The 13,911-nt window shown below is 51.3% G+C and overlaps 1 protein-coding gene across 3 annotated transcripts in view; it reads right to left on the minus strand.

Moving 5' to 3' along the window:
• Positions 1–254: 254 nt before the first annotated feature.
• LOC309401017 (GTPase IMAP family member 7-like) overlaps positions 255–13,911 on the minus strand; it is a 29,940-nt gene continuing 16,283 nt past the window's right edge. For all 3 annotated transcript variants that reach the window (XM_081969910.1, XM_081969912.1, XM_081969911.1), the window contains one exon: positions 255–2,169. In XM_081969910.1, the coding sequence (XP_081826036.1) occupies positions 1,511–2,169 (659 nt within the window). In that variant the 3' untranslated portion in view covers positions 255–1,510. The remainder of the gene's footprint in view (positions 2,170–13,911) is intronic.

A 13,911-nucleotide genomic window follows, 5' to 3' on the forward strand; every position in this document is an offset into this window, starting at 1 on the left:
AAGGGTTTCTGGTTTAGGTGGCTATTGCCAGAAGGTATGTTGGTTTTTTGGGAGGGCAGTAGAGTTAGAATTAATACAGTTATGGAGGCGGAGGCCTTCATGGAAAAAAACAAAGCACTCCTAGACAAAGCGGAGGATAGTACACAAGATATGAAGGAGGGAGGGGCCGAGGCTTTGCTGGCAGGCGGGGGGGGGAGGCAACAATGAGAAAACTCAGATCACAAAAGTAAGTTGGAAAAATATTGCAATTGTTGATACAATGAACTGTTTATTAGACACAAAGTAAATGATTGAAACTATTGAAAGATACAATGTAAAAATAAGCTGTCAAGAGTTAGTCAAGCAATAATATCTTGTTTACTATTTTGTAAAGGTTACGAGACTTGGGGGGAATACCATTTTCTGCACGATGTAGCTGTCAAAATTTTTATCCATACCTAACCCTAACCCCTAAAATCCTGTAAAACCAATAAAAAACTTTTTTCAAAAAAAGAAAAGAAGCATGCCATCCCAACAGTAAATCATGACCCTCTACATTTAATAATCTAGAGTTTTTTAGTGTTATCCATTCTTTAATCCACATCAGGTTTGTTGCTTGATAATATAACTCCCAGTCAGGTAAGCCCAATCCTCTTGTTCTAGCATCTTGTAGCAACTTAAGTTTTATTCTTGCTTTTTTTCCCTTGCCAAATAAACTTCAAAACTATTTTATTTAAATCTTCAAAAAAGTCTTTGCCCAATCTGATTGCAATTGTCTGGAACAGATATAGGATTCTGGGTAGAATGTTCATTTTAATTGTAGAAATTCTTCCTATCATTGATAGTTGTAAATTTTGCCATTTCATCAAATCAGTCGCAATTTGTTGCTTTAATCTAATATAATTGTCCTCCTTAAGAGCACTACATCTAGCTGAAAAATATATCCCCAAGTATTTGACCTTGTTTGTGACTTGGATCTGCAGAACTTCCGCCAATTCTTCCTTTTGTCTTGATGATATGTTCTTTGTCAAAATCTTTGTTTTGTCTTTGTTTATTTTCATACCTGCTACTTTTCCATACTCCTCTATTCTTTCTAACAATTTGGGTGCTGTCTCTAGTGGGTCTTCAAGAATAAAAACCAAGTCATCTGCAAACGTTTGTAGCTTATATTCTTCTTTTTTAATTTTCATTCCTTTTATTTCTTCTTCTTTTCTGATTTTTCTGTTTAAGACTTCTAATGCTAAGACAAATTGTAACGGTGATAGTAGGCAACCTTGTCTCGTACCTCTCTTTATTCCAATGGAATCTGTCAATTCTCCATTTACCATTATCTTTGCTGTTTTTTAATGATATACCATTTGTATAGTTTGAATAAATTTCTTGCCAAAATTCATCTGTTCTAATTGTAAAAACATAAATTGCCAAATCACGTTATCAAAAGCCTTCTGTGCATCAAGAAACATCAAAGAACCCAGGTGTGTTTGAACGGCATCTCCCAGGGGTCCCCATCGGTCCTGAAGGAGCTCCTGGATCACAGGAGGGTACATAGCCATCCAGGAGCGTTCTTCTTGTCCTCCTCGAGCATGTCTTCAGTGTAGTAGGTGCTGCTGTTTTTGTTCTTTTGTATAAGGTCGTCCACCATCCGAATCAGCTCATCCACCTGTTTCTTCCGTTCCTTCCCTTCGGCCTTGTTGTTGAAAGCCAGGCACCGATTCCCACAACTCTCGATTTGCTCCCTCAGAGGCGCCAAGCTGTCTGCCTCGGACAGCAGCTCCTGAAGAGAGCGCCCCTCCAGGTCTTCTTTGCGGGTGAACAGGATGACCAAGTACGCCTTGGCCTTCAGGCTGAAGATGTCTTTGATCAGCTTGGCGACCTTAATCTCCTCCTCACTGAAATGGCCCATACGGAGCACCTGTATAATGACGTGGGGACCCGGGGCGCAGAAGCTGACACATTTCTTTACTTCCTGAACAGTCTTTGTCTGCGTGTATTTTGTATCAAAAAAGCCCGGTGTGTCGATCACAGCCAGTGTCCTCCCATCTGGCAGGATGCCTATTTCCTTTTGACATCTGGCGGTGACGGATGTGGGCTGCATCTTGGATATAAACGCTTCCCTCCCTAAAATGAGATTCCCGGTTGCACTTTTCCCGTTGCCGGTTTTGCCAACCATGACGATCCTCACGTCTTGAACTGAAAGAAAGAGAAGGGACAAAGGGGTCAGAGGCTGAAGGGGAGAGAACGGCAAGAAGGTGGCAAGCAGCAGTGGGAAAGCAGAAGGGCTTAACGCGTTCTTTCCACCCGTCTCTCCACAAAGGGAAAAAACAGCCCCACCGGTCAAAAAAGGGACTGTAAAAAACAGAGTAGAAATAAAAATTAAAATAAGTGAGAAAATGGTAAGAGAACACCTTAACTAATATAAATCTGCACGAATAGAAATCACCAGGATCTTAACAAATAATTATCAAAAGGATCTTAATCAACAGAAATCACCGGGATCTGATGGATTACACCCCAGAATTCTGAAGGAACTGGCTGATGTGATCTCAGAACCATTGAACCATATTTTTCAAAGATCCTGGGGCACCAGGGAACTCCAGGTTGCAACTGGAGGTTGGAACTGAGCTGGTGTGGTCCCCATCTCCAAAAAAGGGAGGAAAAAGTAGATCCAGGAAATTAATTTAATTTAATTTAATTTAATTAGATTTCTAGACCGCCCCTTCTCCCCGGAGGGACTCGGGGCGGTGTACAGGTATAAATTTAAAAAAACCCATCCAAACAATAATATACATCATTAAAAATAGATTAAATAACCCCTGTACAATTTATAAAAATTAAAACTAACCCATAAAACCAATCATAAAATTTAAAAACCAAAGCTGAGGTGGGAAGGCTGGAATTAGGCCAGGTCGGCTAGCTGGAACAGGTGGGTTTTAAGTTTCTGACGGAAGGAGCGGAGATCCGTAGACAATCTAATGTCAGGGGGAAGGTCATTCCAGAGGGTCGGGCCCATCACAGAGAAGGCTCTTCCCCTAGGCGTCGCCCGCTGGCACAGCCTAGTGGATGGCACCCGGAGGAGTCCCCCTCTGTGTGAGCGGATAGGCCGAAGGGATGTATGGGGCAGGATACGATCCCACAAATAACTAGGTCCTGTGCCATGAAGCGCCTTGAAAATGATGGTCAACACCTTGAAACGCACGCGAAAAGCCACAGGCAGCCAGTGTAGCCCGCGCAGGAGAGGTGTTACGTGGGAGTAGCTAAAAACTCCCGAAATTGCCCGCGCGGCCGCATTCTGAACCAGGTGTAGCCTTCAGGTGCATCTCAAGGGGAGCCCCATGTAGAGAGCGTTGTAGTAGTCTAGCCGGGACGTCACAAGCGCATGAGTGACTGTGCGAAGGGCGCCCCGGTCTAATAGGGGATGCAATTGGCGCACCAGGCGAACCTGGTGGAACGCCCCCCCTGGCCAAGGCTGTCACATGGTCATCCATGGACAGCCGGGCATCCAGAAGGACGCCCAAATTGTGCACCCGATCCATGGGGGCCAGATGTTCGCCCCCAATGGCCAGTGATGAAATAAGCTGGTTGAACCGGGGCGCCGGTGGCCACAGCCACTCAGTCTTGGACGGGTTGAGCTTGAGTCCGTTACTTCCCATCCAGATCCGTACGGCTTCCAGACACCGGGACATCACTTCGATAGCATCGTTGGGGTGGTTTGGGGTAGAGATGTACAGCTGGGTGTAATCCGCGTACAGATGGTAATCTACCCCAAACCCACGAATGATCTCGCCCAGCGGCTTCATGTATGCATTGAACAGGAGAGGCGAGAGGACTGACCCTTGTGGCACCCCACAAGTGAGCGGCCTCGAGGTCGACCTCTGCTCCGCTGCCAATACAAATTGCACTCGGCCGGAGAGGTAGGAGGAGAACCACCACAAAACGGTGCCCATCGACCCCCAACCCCTCCAATTGATGCAATAAGATACCATGGTCGATGGTATCGAAAGCCGCCGAGAGATCTAATAGGACCAGGATGGAGGAGCAGCCCCCATCTCTGGCCCTCCAGAGATCATCCACCAACGCGACCAATGCCGTCTCCGTGCTGTGGCCGGGCCGGAAACTGGACTGGCACGGGTCCAGATAATCAGTTTCCTCCAGGTGGCATGGAAACTGTTGTGCCACCACACTCTCTACAACCTTCACCAGAAAGCAAAGGTTGGAGACGGGACGGTAGTTGGCTAATAAAGCTGGGTCCAGGGAAGGCTTCTTGAGGAGGGGCCTCACCACCGCCTCTTTCAGGGCGGCCAGCAAGAACCCTTCACTCAAAGAAGCATTGACTAACTCCTGGAGCCAGCCTCGTGTGACCTCCCAGGATGCCAGTACAAGCCAGGAGGGACACAGGTCCAATAAACATGTGTTGGCTCGCAGTCGCCTACGCAGCCTCTCCATATCATCGGAAGTAACGGAGTCAAACTCCTCCCAGAATGGTACCTCATGACCCGCCTCCGACGTCTCCTCCAGACCACTAGCAAGGACCAGCTCGCTTCGAATCTGAGCAATTTTGTCCTGCAGATACTCCCCAAATTCCTCTGCTGTGCCCTGCAAAGGGGCTTCCCGCGACCTCTGTTGGAGGAGGGAGCGGGTCACCCTAAACAGGGCGGCAAGGCGGTTGTCTGCGGACGCAATAAGAGTGGCACAATACTGATGCTTGGCCACTCTTAATGCCACAAGGTAAGTCCATAAATGGGCTCTCACCTGAGTTCGGTCAGATTCAGAGCATGACGATCTCCATCTGCTCTCTAGGCGTCTCTTGTGGTGCTTCATCACCCTCAGCCCCTCGGTAAACCAAGGGGCCTGGGTGGTTCACTGCCGCAAGAGAGGTCACAAAGGCGCCATCCGGTCCAAGGCCCCAGTGGCCGCACTATTCCATGCAGCCACTAGGTCCTCCAACCGGGTGTGGGTCAGGGCTACAGGAAATGGCCCGAGCTCCATCTGGAACCTGTCAGCTTACATCAGGCGCCTGGGGCGGAACCATCTTGGGCAATCCGGTTCCGCCTCCCCGCAGTGGGGAGTAGTGGCTGGAAAGTCAAGCCGGAGCAGTGAGTGATCAGACCATGACAGGGGGGTGATAGCTAAATCCCCTACTCCCAGATCACTCCTCCATTGGCCAGAGACAAAAATAAGATCCAGTGTGTGTCCACCCTCATGTGTGGGGCCCTGAATTATTTGGGTCAGGTCCATGGCTGTCATGGAAGCCATGAACTCCCGAGCTACTTCGGATGTCTCCCCTACCGACGGCAAGTTAAAGTCCCCCATGACCAACAGTCTGGGGGTTTCAACTGCCATCTCGGCGATCACCCTAAGGAGCTCGGGCAGGGCTGCTGATGCATAGCGAGGAGCCAGGTATACAATCAGCAAGCCCAACTGCTTCCCTGGGCCCCACTTCACGCACAGGGACTCACAACCGGCTATCTGTGGCACAATGGTCTGTCTCGGCTCAAGACCTTCCCTCACAATGACCGCTACCCCACCACCCCTGCCTAGTGCCCGTGACTGATGAAATGCGCGGTGATTTGATTTTGATTTTGATTTTATTAAATTTATAAACCGCTCCCTCTCCCCGAAGGGACTCGGGGCGGTGTACAATCAAAAGTTAAAACACCATAGACATAAACATATACATAGACATTTACATAGAGGAGGCATCAAAACCCATAAAACCAATTACATAAAATCTATACAATAATGATGAAATTAAAAACATTAAAAACTACCCTAGGATTTAAAATAACTTCCAGGAGGATTAAAGGATAAAAGTATAATTGGGCCAGGCCGGCTAATTGGAACAGGTGGGTCTTGAGTTTATTACGGAAGGAGCGGAGATCAGTGGTGGTTCTAATATCGGCGGGGAGGTCATTCCAGAGGGCTGTGCCCATCACAGAGAAGGCCCTACTCCTGGGCGCCGCCCGCTGGCATTGCTTAGTGGACGGCACCCGGCGGAGTCCCTCTCTGTGAGAGCGAATTGGTCGCAGGGATGTATGAGGTAGGATGCGATCCCGCAGGTAACTAGGTCCTGTGCCATGGAGCGCTTTGAAGATGGTAATCAACATCTTGAAACGCACCCGGTAAACCACAGGTAGCCAGTGCAGCTCGCGCAGGAGAGGTGTTATATGGGAGTACCTAGTACTCCCCATGATTGCCCGCGCGGCCGCATTCTGGACCAGCTGTAGTCTTCGGGTGCATCTCAAGGGGAGTCCCATGTAGACAGCGTTGCAGTAGTCCAGACGCGACATCACCAGCGCATGAGTGACTGTGCGAAGGGCATCCCGGTCCAATAGGGGACGCAATTGGCGCACCAGGCGAACCTGGTGGAATGCCCCCCTCGCCACGGCTGCCACATGGTCATCCATCGACCGCCAGGCATCTAGGAGGACGCCCAAATTGCGCGCACGCTCCACAGGGGCCAGTTGCTCGCCCCCAATGGCCAGCGATGGAGTCCACTGGTTGAACCGGGGCGCCGGTAGCCACAGCCACTCCGTCTTGGAGAGGTTGAGCTTGAGTCTGTTGCCTCCCATCCAGACCCGTACGGCTTCCAAGCACCGGGACATCATTTCGACGGCCTCGTTGGGGTGGTTCGGGGATGTACAGCTGCGTATCATCAGCGTACAGATGGTAACCGACCCCAAAACCACGAATGATCTCAACCAGCGGCTTCCCACTATCCCTGAACCTCCAGAGATCATCCACCAATGCGACCAAGGCCGTCTCCGTGCTGTGACCGGGCCAGAAACCGGACTGGCGCGGGTCTAGATAATCGATTTCCTCTAGGTGACGTGGGAACTGTTGTGCCACCACACTCTCTACAACCTTCGCTAAAAAGGGAAGGTTGGAGACGGGACGGTAATTAGCTAGCTCAGCTGGGTCCAGAGAAGGCTTCTTGAGTAAGGGCCTCACCACCGCCTCTTTCAAGGCGGCCGGTAAGGACCCCTCACTCAACAAAGCATTCACTAGCCCCAGGAGCCAGCCTCGTGTGACCTCCCAGGATGCCAGTACAAGCCAGGAGGGACACGGGTCCAATAAACATGTAGTGGCTCGCAGTTGCCCACGCAACCTGTCCATATCATCGGTGGCAACAGAGTCAAACTCCTCCCAGAGTGGTCCATCAAGACTCGCCTCCGACGTCCCCCCTAGCCCACTGAAGGGGACCCATTCACTCCGGATTTTAGCGATTTTGTCCTGCAGATATTCCCCAAATTCCTCTGCCCTGCCCTGCAAGGGGGCTTCCCGCGGCCTCTGTGACAGGAGGGAGCGGGTCACCCGAAACAGGGCGGCAGGGCGGTTGTCTGCAGACGCAATAAGAGCGGCACAGTGTCGACGCTTGGCCACTCTTAATGCCACAAGGTAGGTCCGTAAATAGGCTCTTACCTGTGTTCGGTCAGATTCAGAGTGTGAAGATCTCCATCTGCTCTCTAGGCGTCTCTTGTGGCGTTTCATCACCCTTAGCTCTTCGGTAAACCAAGGGGCCAGGGTGGTTCGTTGCCACAGGAGAGGCCGCAAAGGCGCAACCCGGTCTAAGGCCCCGGCAGCCGCACTATTCCATGCGGCCACCAGGTCCTCCATCCGGGAGCGGGTCAGGGCTACAGGAAGTGGCCCAAGCTCCGTCTGGAACCTATCCGGTTCCATCAGGCGCCTGGGGCGGAACCATCTAGGACATTCTGGTTCCGCCTCCCCGCAGTGGGGGGTAGCGCCAGGGAAGTCAAGCCGGAGAGATGAGTGATCTGACCATGACAGGGGCGTAATAACTAAGTCCCCTATTCCCAGATCACTCGTCCACTGGCCAGAGACAAAAATAAGGTCCAGCGTGCGGCCTCCCTCGTGTGTGGGGCCCTGAATTATTTGAGTCAGGTCAATGGCTGTCATGGAAGCCATGAACTCCCGAGCCACCTCGGATGCTTCACCCATCGACAGCAGGTTGAAATCCCCCATAACCAAAAGTTTGGGGGTCTCAACCGCTATCTCTGCGATCAGCTCGAGGAGCTCAGGCAGGGCCACTGATGCATAGCGAGGAGCCAAGTATACAATCAGCAAGCCCAACTGTCTCCCTGAGCCCCACCTCACGCCAAGAGACTCACACCCAGATATCTGTGGCACAGTGAACTCTCTCGGTTCCAGACCCTCCCGTATAATCACCGCTACCCCAACACCCCTGCCCAGGGCCCGCGCCTGATGGAATGCTCGGTAGCCCGGTGGGCACATTTCCACGAGGGGTAAGCCCCCCTCGTGGCCCAACCAGGTCTCCGTTATCCCTGCGAGGTCCGGCTCCCCCTCCGAAATCAGATCATTAATGTGGGGGGCCTTATTGACAACGGACCTCGCGTTGCATAACATCAGCCTCAGGTCCTGGCTCTGTAGGTCCTGGCCACCTAGAGTGCGGGGGTTGGTGCAAGTGACCGGGCGTGTCCAACGGCCACGGTCTCCCAACCGACTACAAGATTTTCGTCTATCCTCGCACCCACCCCTCCCTACAACTGTTGGAATAGAAAGGCCCTCTTCTGGAATATCATTCTCCCTCCCCTCCCCCACTCTGCTCACTCCCATCCCGACCACACCTGTTCGCCTGGCACTAATCACACTCCTGGCCTGGTTAACCCTCCCCCCCACCCTGGAACCCCCTAAAACAGGTAAAAAACATCTAATTAAAAAACCCCTAAGTCTCCGCTTCCTCCACCTCTCTGGATTAATAAATCCGTCATCAAGGTGGGCCCTTGGAAGGGCGGAGGGCCATATCTGCGAGAGGGGGGACTCTCACAGCAGGAGCAGGTCTGACCTCAGATATATAATGATCTTATAACTGCAACAGGGCCAAAGCTCGTTACTGGGTGCTGTTGATGTTAGTATAAGTTAGCAAGCCAGGATTCCATGCGAAAGAGGATAACAGTTGCCAATAGTCCACATCCTAGATGGAAGGGATGGTGCAGCGTCGCCAGCTGCATTAGGGAGGGCTCATACATGAGATGAAATAACAGGATGACAGCAAAGTTTCCTTGAGATGATATGAGCCCCGAATGTGTTCTGGAGCCTGCTTTTATTAAGTCAGAAGGCATTCAAAAAGTTTCCGTTATACAGCGTGTGATTACATGATTGGTTACCTGCTTGTTGCAGGGCAGAACTAAACAGGTTAGCATACAGCCATATAATTGGTTAAAGCTTTCCATAGGATGTGGTTTTTTCTCTCCTGTCCGGAGTTCTCTGGACAGGCTCTGTGGTTAGCATTTCTTGCATAAACAGCAGGTGTTGAAGCATAGCAAAGGATGTGGTTTTCTATGTCGTTAGGCTACCTTGACCATTGCAAAAGATCCCAACAGGATGGTAAGCCGGTCAGCTGGTCTATAGATGGGGGCTGGGAGGCAGTTAGTAGTGGGCGGTAAGGGGCAAATAGCCCATAGTTGGTAATTGGTGAGTGAGCAGAGGAGGCAGATGGACAGTAAAATGGCAGGGGTAAAGATGCCAAAACCTCCGGTGCAGACCTCCAGCGTCTCGTCCCCATGGCCTACCTCCGCCACGAGTGGCCCTCCGCCTGCTCGGCGACCCACAGCCGTTGCTCCAGGCCCGAGCGCCACTCCGGCCAGCCTATGATCCTCCCGCCGGCCTTCCATCGGCCTCCGGCGCCTCGGGCCTCGCTCCGCCCTCCCATGGCCCTCGTACGGCCATCGCCAGGCTTCCCACTGGTTTGAAACTCACAGCGGCCGGAAATTTGGCGTTCGGCATCTCCAATCACCATCGCCGTCGCCGTCACCGCTCAGGTCGCCGGGTCGAGTGCCGTCACCGCTCGGGTCGCTCGGGTCGCTTGGGTCGCCGCCGCCGCTCCCTTCGCCATTCCTCCGCCGCTCAGGCCATCGCCGTCCCTCCGCCGCTCGGGCCTTTGCCGCTTCCGGCTCCCGACCCAAATCACCAGTCTCCATCTCCAGCCGGCACGTTCTCCTCCTTCCCCCTGGCTGTCCGACCACCCTGGAGGACCAAACTGGGTCCTAGAGAAAGCCAGGGTGGTCGTTAACTGGATTCCCGGCCCTCAAGATGGAAAAGAGGGCCGGCAGCATCCCTGGCGGGCACATTTCCATGAGAGGGAGACCTCCCTTGTGGCCCAGCCCAAAAGGGATTATGGGGCAGGAATCTCCGTAATTCCTGCCAGGTCCGGCTCCCCCTCCAACACCATGTCGTTAATGAGGAGGGCTTTGTTGACAACGGACTTGGCTGTCAGCGTTCCAAATATCATGCAGAATTAAATCATTTTCCAAGGCAAAGTTATCCTTAAAGCTCCAATTTAATAAGACAGACATGTTGGCATTATGCTATAAAAGCCAAGGTCATCTTTTGTCTCCGCACCTCGACACCTGACCGGAACCAGAGGGGTGTAGATGCCAGCGTGGAAAATGATGATTGGAACATGTGATGGATTTGTGGGTGTGGGGATAGATCATGAACTTTCAACTGGGTGGAATTCCAGGATGCAGATCAGAGTTGGAATTCCATAGCCGTGCTAACATGCCTGTTATGAATAAATGGGAACTTTAAGGAAGATTCTGCCTTGGACAATGATTTATTTCATACATGGTATTTAGAACGCTAACATTATTCCAACTCTCCCCTTTAAAATAATTCACTAGCACCCTCCCCCTTTCAAGGGCGGAGGGGCTGGTGATGAAAGAGCTGGTGATGGGGGTCGCTGCATTCCCAACGCTGACCGGGACAGCGTAAATATCAGCGAAGAAATAATGAGAAGCTTTTGGTGATAAGAAGCTGAGTGCGGAACTTCAAAGGCAATGGAATGCTGCTTCCAGTTTAATTGCATCTGGAGGAATGCAGGAGGAGACACGACAAGACGAAGGAAAGTCTCAGACCAATACTTCTTCAACAAAACGTGACTGCATGCTCCCCCTCTTTCCCCCCAGCTTGGAAGCAAGGCTTGGAGGAAAAAAAAAACCTAGAACGGAGGTTTGGGCTCCTTCCAGACGGCAATAAATGAAATGGCTTATTACCCTGCAACTAACTGGGAGAAAGATTCCCTTTCAAAATGGGAATTTCAAAGGAGGCAGGAAGAAGGGATTTTGCCAGCATCTGTCACTTGCAAGCCACCACAAATGGGGCTGCAACCAGTAAATGAAGCAAAACCAGATTGGGCTTTCTTCCCAGGTTTTGGATGGAAGAGATGCTACTGGCCACCTCCTTTGCCATCAGCATGGGGAAATGCTCCAAGCCAGCAAAGGGCACCTACTTGGCCCATAACTCCTCCAAGCCAGCAGGAGGGTCCTTGGCACATAAAACCCCCTAGCCAGCCATCATTGGTTGAGCTGCAACCTGTGAAGCAGGCAACCCCGGGAAGGGTCTTAACCCCAGGTCATGGATGGGAGGGATGCCAGTGGGCACCTGCCCTCCCTCAGCAGATGGCACCATGGCAGAAAGCTGGGCAGTGGCCAACCGAGGGATTGACCTCCCCACCGGTTCCAGTCTCCCCTGCAAGGCCCAAAAAGGTTCTTACCAGACCTTCCTACAGAGAAGAAATCTCCATGGAAGAAGGGATTACCAAACAGAGGCCTGCAGTGTGGATGGCGGGAAAATGTGCGCCTGCAAGGCCCCAAGTGGTTCTTACCCCACCTTCCTACAGAGTAGCAATCACCAACATGGAAGAAGGGATTACCAAAGAGAGGCCTGCAGGATGGGAAGCGGGACAAGGTGCATCTGCAATGCCCCAAAAGGTTCTTACTCCACCTTCCTACAGAGAAGCAATCTCCACCATGGAAGAAGGGTTTACCAAGGGGGCAGCTGCAAGTTGGAGAGCAAGGCAATGTGATGAAACGGTTCCTAAGTTTAGAGATGTAACTAGGTTCCATTCCTCGTGGGGGCCAATTAAATGCCACCATTGTTGTCAACTTGGCCACAGAGCGTCAGAGTGCTTGGCTCCAGCCCCAATGCCACAAACGTGCGCACCAACCACCACGGTGGTAAAGAGAGGGTCCCAGATGCCACCACAGAAGAATCATCTGGGCCAACAACCTTTGGAAGAGGATCCCCAACTTAAGGTGAGGAAGTGTCCTACCAAGGGGGAGGCCTCAGAAGAGGAAAAGGGCAGACAATCTCCGGAGGAGGATCCCCAACTTAAAGTGACAAAGAGTCCAACTAAGGGGGAGGCCTCGGAGGTGGAAAAGCCTAAACGACCTCTGGAAGAGGATCCCCAACTTCAGGTGACGAAGAGTCCTACCAAGGGGGAGGCCTCGGAGGAGGGAATTGCCGAAGAACAAACGTGTGTACCAATTGCCACGGTGGTAAAGAGAGGGCCCCAGATGCCACCACAGAAAAGTCATCTGGGCCAACAGCCTCTGGAAGAGGATCCCCAACTTAAGGTGAGGAAGTGTCCTACCAAGGGGGAGGCCTCAGAAGAGGAAAAGGGCAAACAATCTCCGGAGGAGGATCCCCAACTGAAGGTGACAAAGAGTCCAACTAAGGGGGAGGCCTCGGAGGGGGAAATGCCCAACCGACCTCTGGAAGAGGATCCCCAACTTCAGGTGACGAAGAGTCCTACCAAGGGGGAGGCCTCGGAGGAGGAAAAAGGCCAGCCGTGGATGATTGAATCCAAGAGCCCAGAACCTACAGCACCTGCAGCAGAGAGCCCTAAATGGCCATGGGAAGAGGTCACAATGGACTTCATCGTGGAACTCCCAGACAGCAGTGGGCATAAAGTAATTTGGACAGTTATTGATTTGGTTTATAAGCAGGCACACTTCATTGCTTGCTCAGGATTGCCATCCGCAAACGAATTAGCGAAAATGTTTGTGAAACACATTTATCGCCTGCACGGAGTACCCAAGAGGATCATTTCAGACCGCGGAGTCCAGTTCACAGCCAAGTTCTGGAGAGAGGTCCTGCGATCCATTGGGTCCACACAAGAACTGAGCTCAGAGGTTCATCCCAGCATGAACGGCGCAGCAGAGGGAGTCAATGCGGTGGTGGAACAATACATCCGGTGTTTTGTGGACTATCAGCGAGACAACTGGTCGGACTTGCTACCCTTTGCCGAAGTGGCGTACAACGATGCGGTCCACAGCAGCACAGGATTAGCGGGTTTCCAGATTACCAGTGGCATAGAAGTTGTTGCCATGCCTGAGTTGCCTAGAGAACCTCCTTCCTTCATGTCTTTGAGTGAATGGATGGACATGCTAAAGAAAGGATGGGAGAATACGAAGAAGGCTCTAGCAGTTGTGGCAGAAGCCTACCAGAAGCAAGATGATCAACATCGCTCGCACCAAAACCCCTACCGTGTGGGGGACAATGTTTTTGTATCTACCAAATACATAAGATTAGAAATGCTTAGCAAGGAATTGGGTCCAAAATTTCTAGGTCCATTCCCAATAGTGAAGATAGTTAACCCAGTTACAGTTCAACTCAGTCTACCCAGAAGTCTAGGGGAAATTGACCCAGAATTTCATTGTAGCTTGTTGAAACCAGTAATTGGGTCTAACAGAAGAGCATCCACCCAAGCTCAATCTCCTCCTGTAGTGATAGAAGGGGAAACACAAACTGAGGTGGAAAAAATTGCAGATTTCAGGCTGAATAGGGGTCGCTTACAGTACTTAGTGCATTGGAAGGGTTACCCTTGGTCTGAAGCTAATTGGATGAACAGTGGGAACCTACAAGTGGAGAAGTTAGTAAAGCAATTCAATGGGGGGTTTCCCGAGAAGTCAAAGGGTTCCCCTGGGTGGAGAAGAGGTGGTTAATTTTGTTATGTTAACTCTTATGTTATTCTCTTTGCAGGAAACGTTTTTCTTTTGAGGAGAGGCCGCCTGTCAGGCCTGTAGTTATGTTCCTTTTAGGATCTTTGGCCTGCCACACTTTCTTATAATTTTCTATGCTGTTTCAATAGTGTAGTAGTTGGGAGGGGGGAAT

This window comes from Natrix helvetica (genome assembly GCF_964273705.1).
Source record: "Natrix helvetica genome assembly, chromosome: Z".
Lineage (NCBI taxonomy): Eukaryota > Metazoa > Chordata > Lepidosauria > Squamata > Natricidae > Natrix > Natrix helvetica.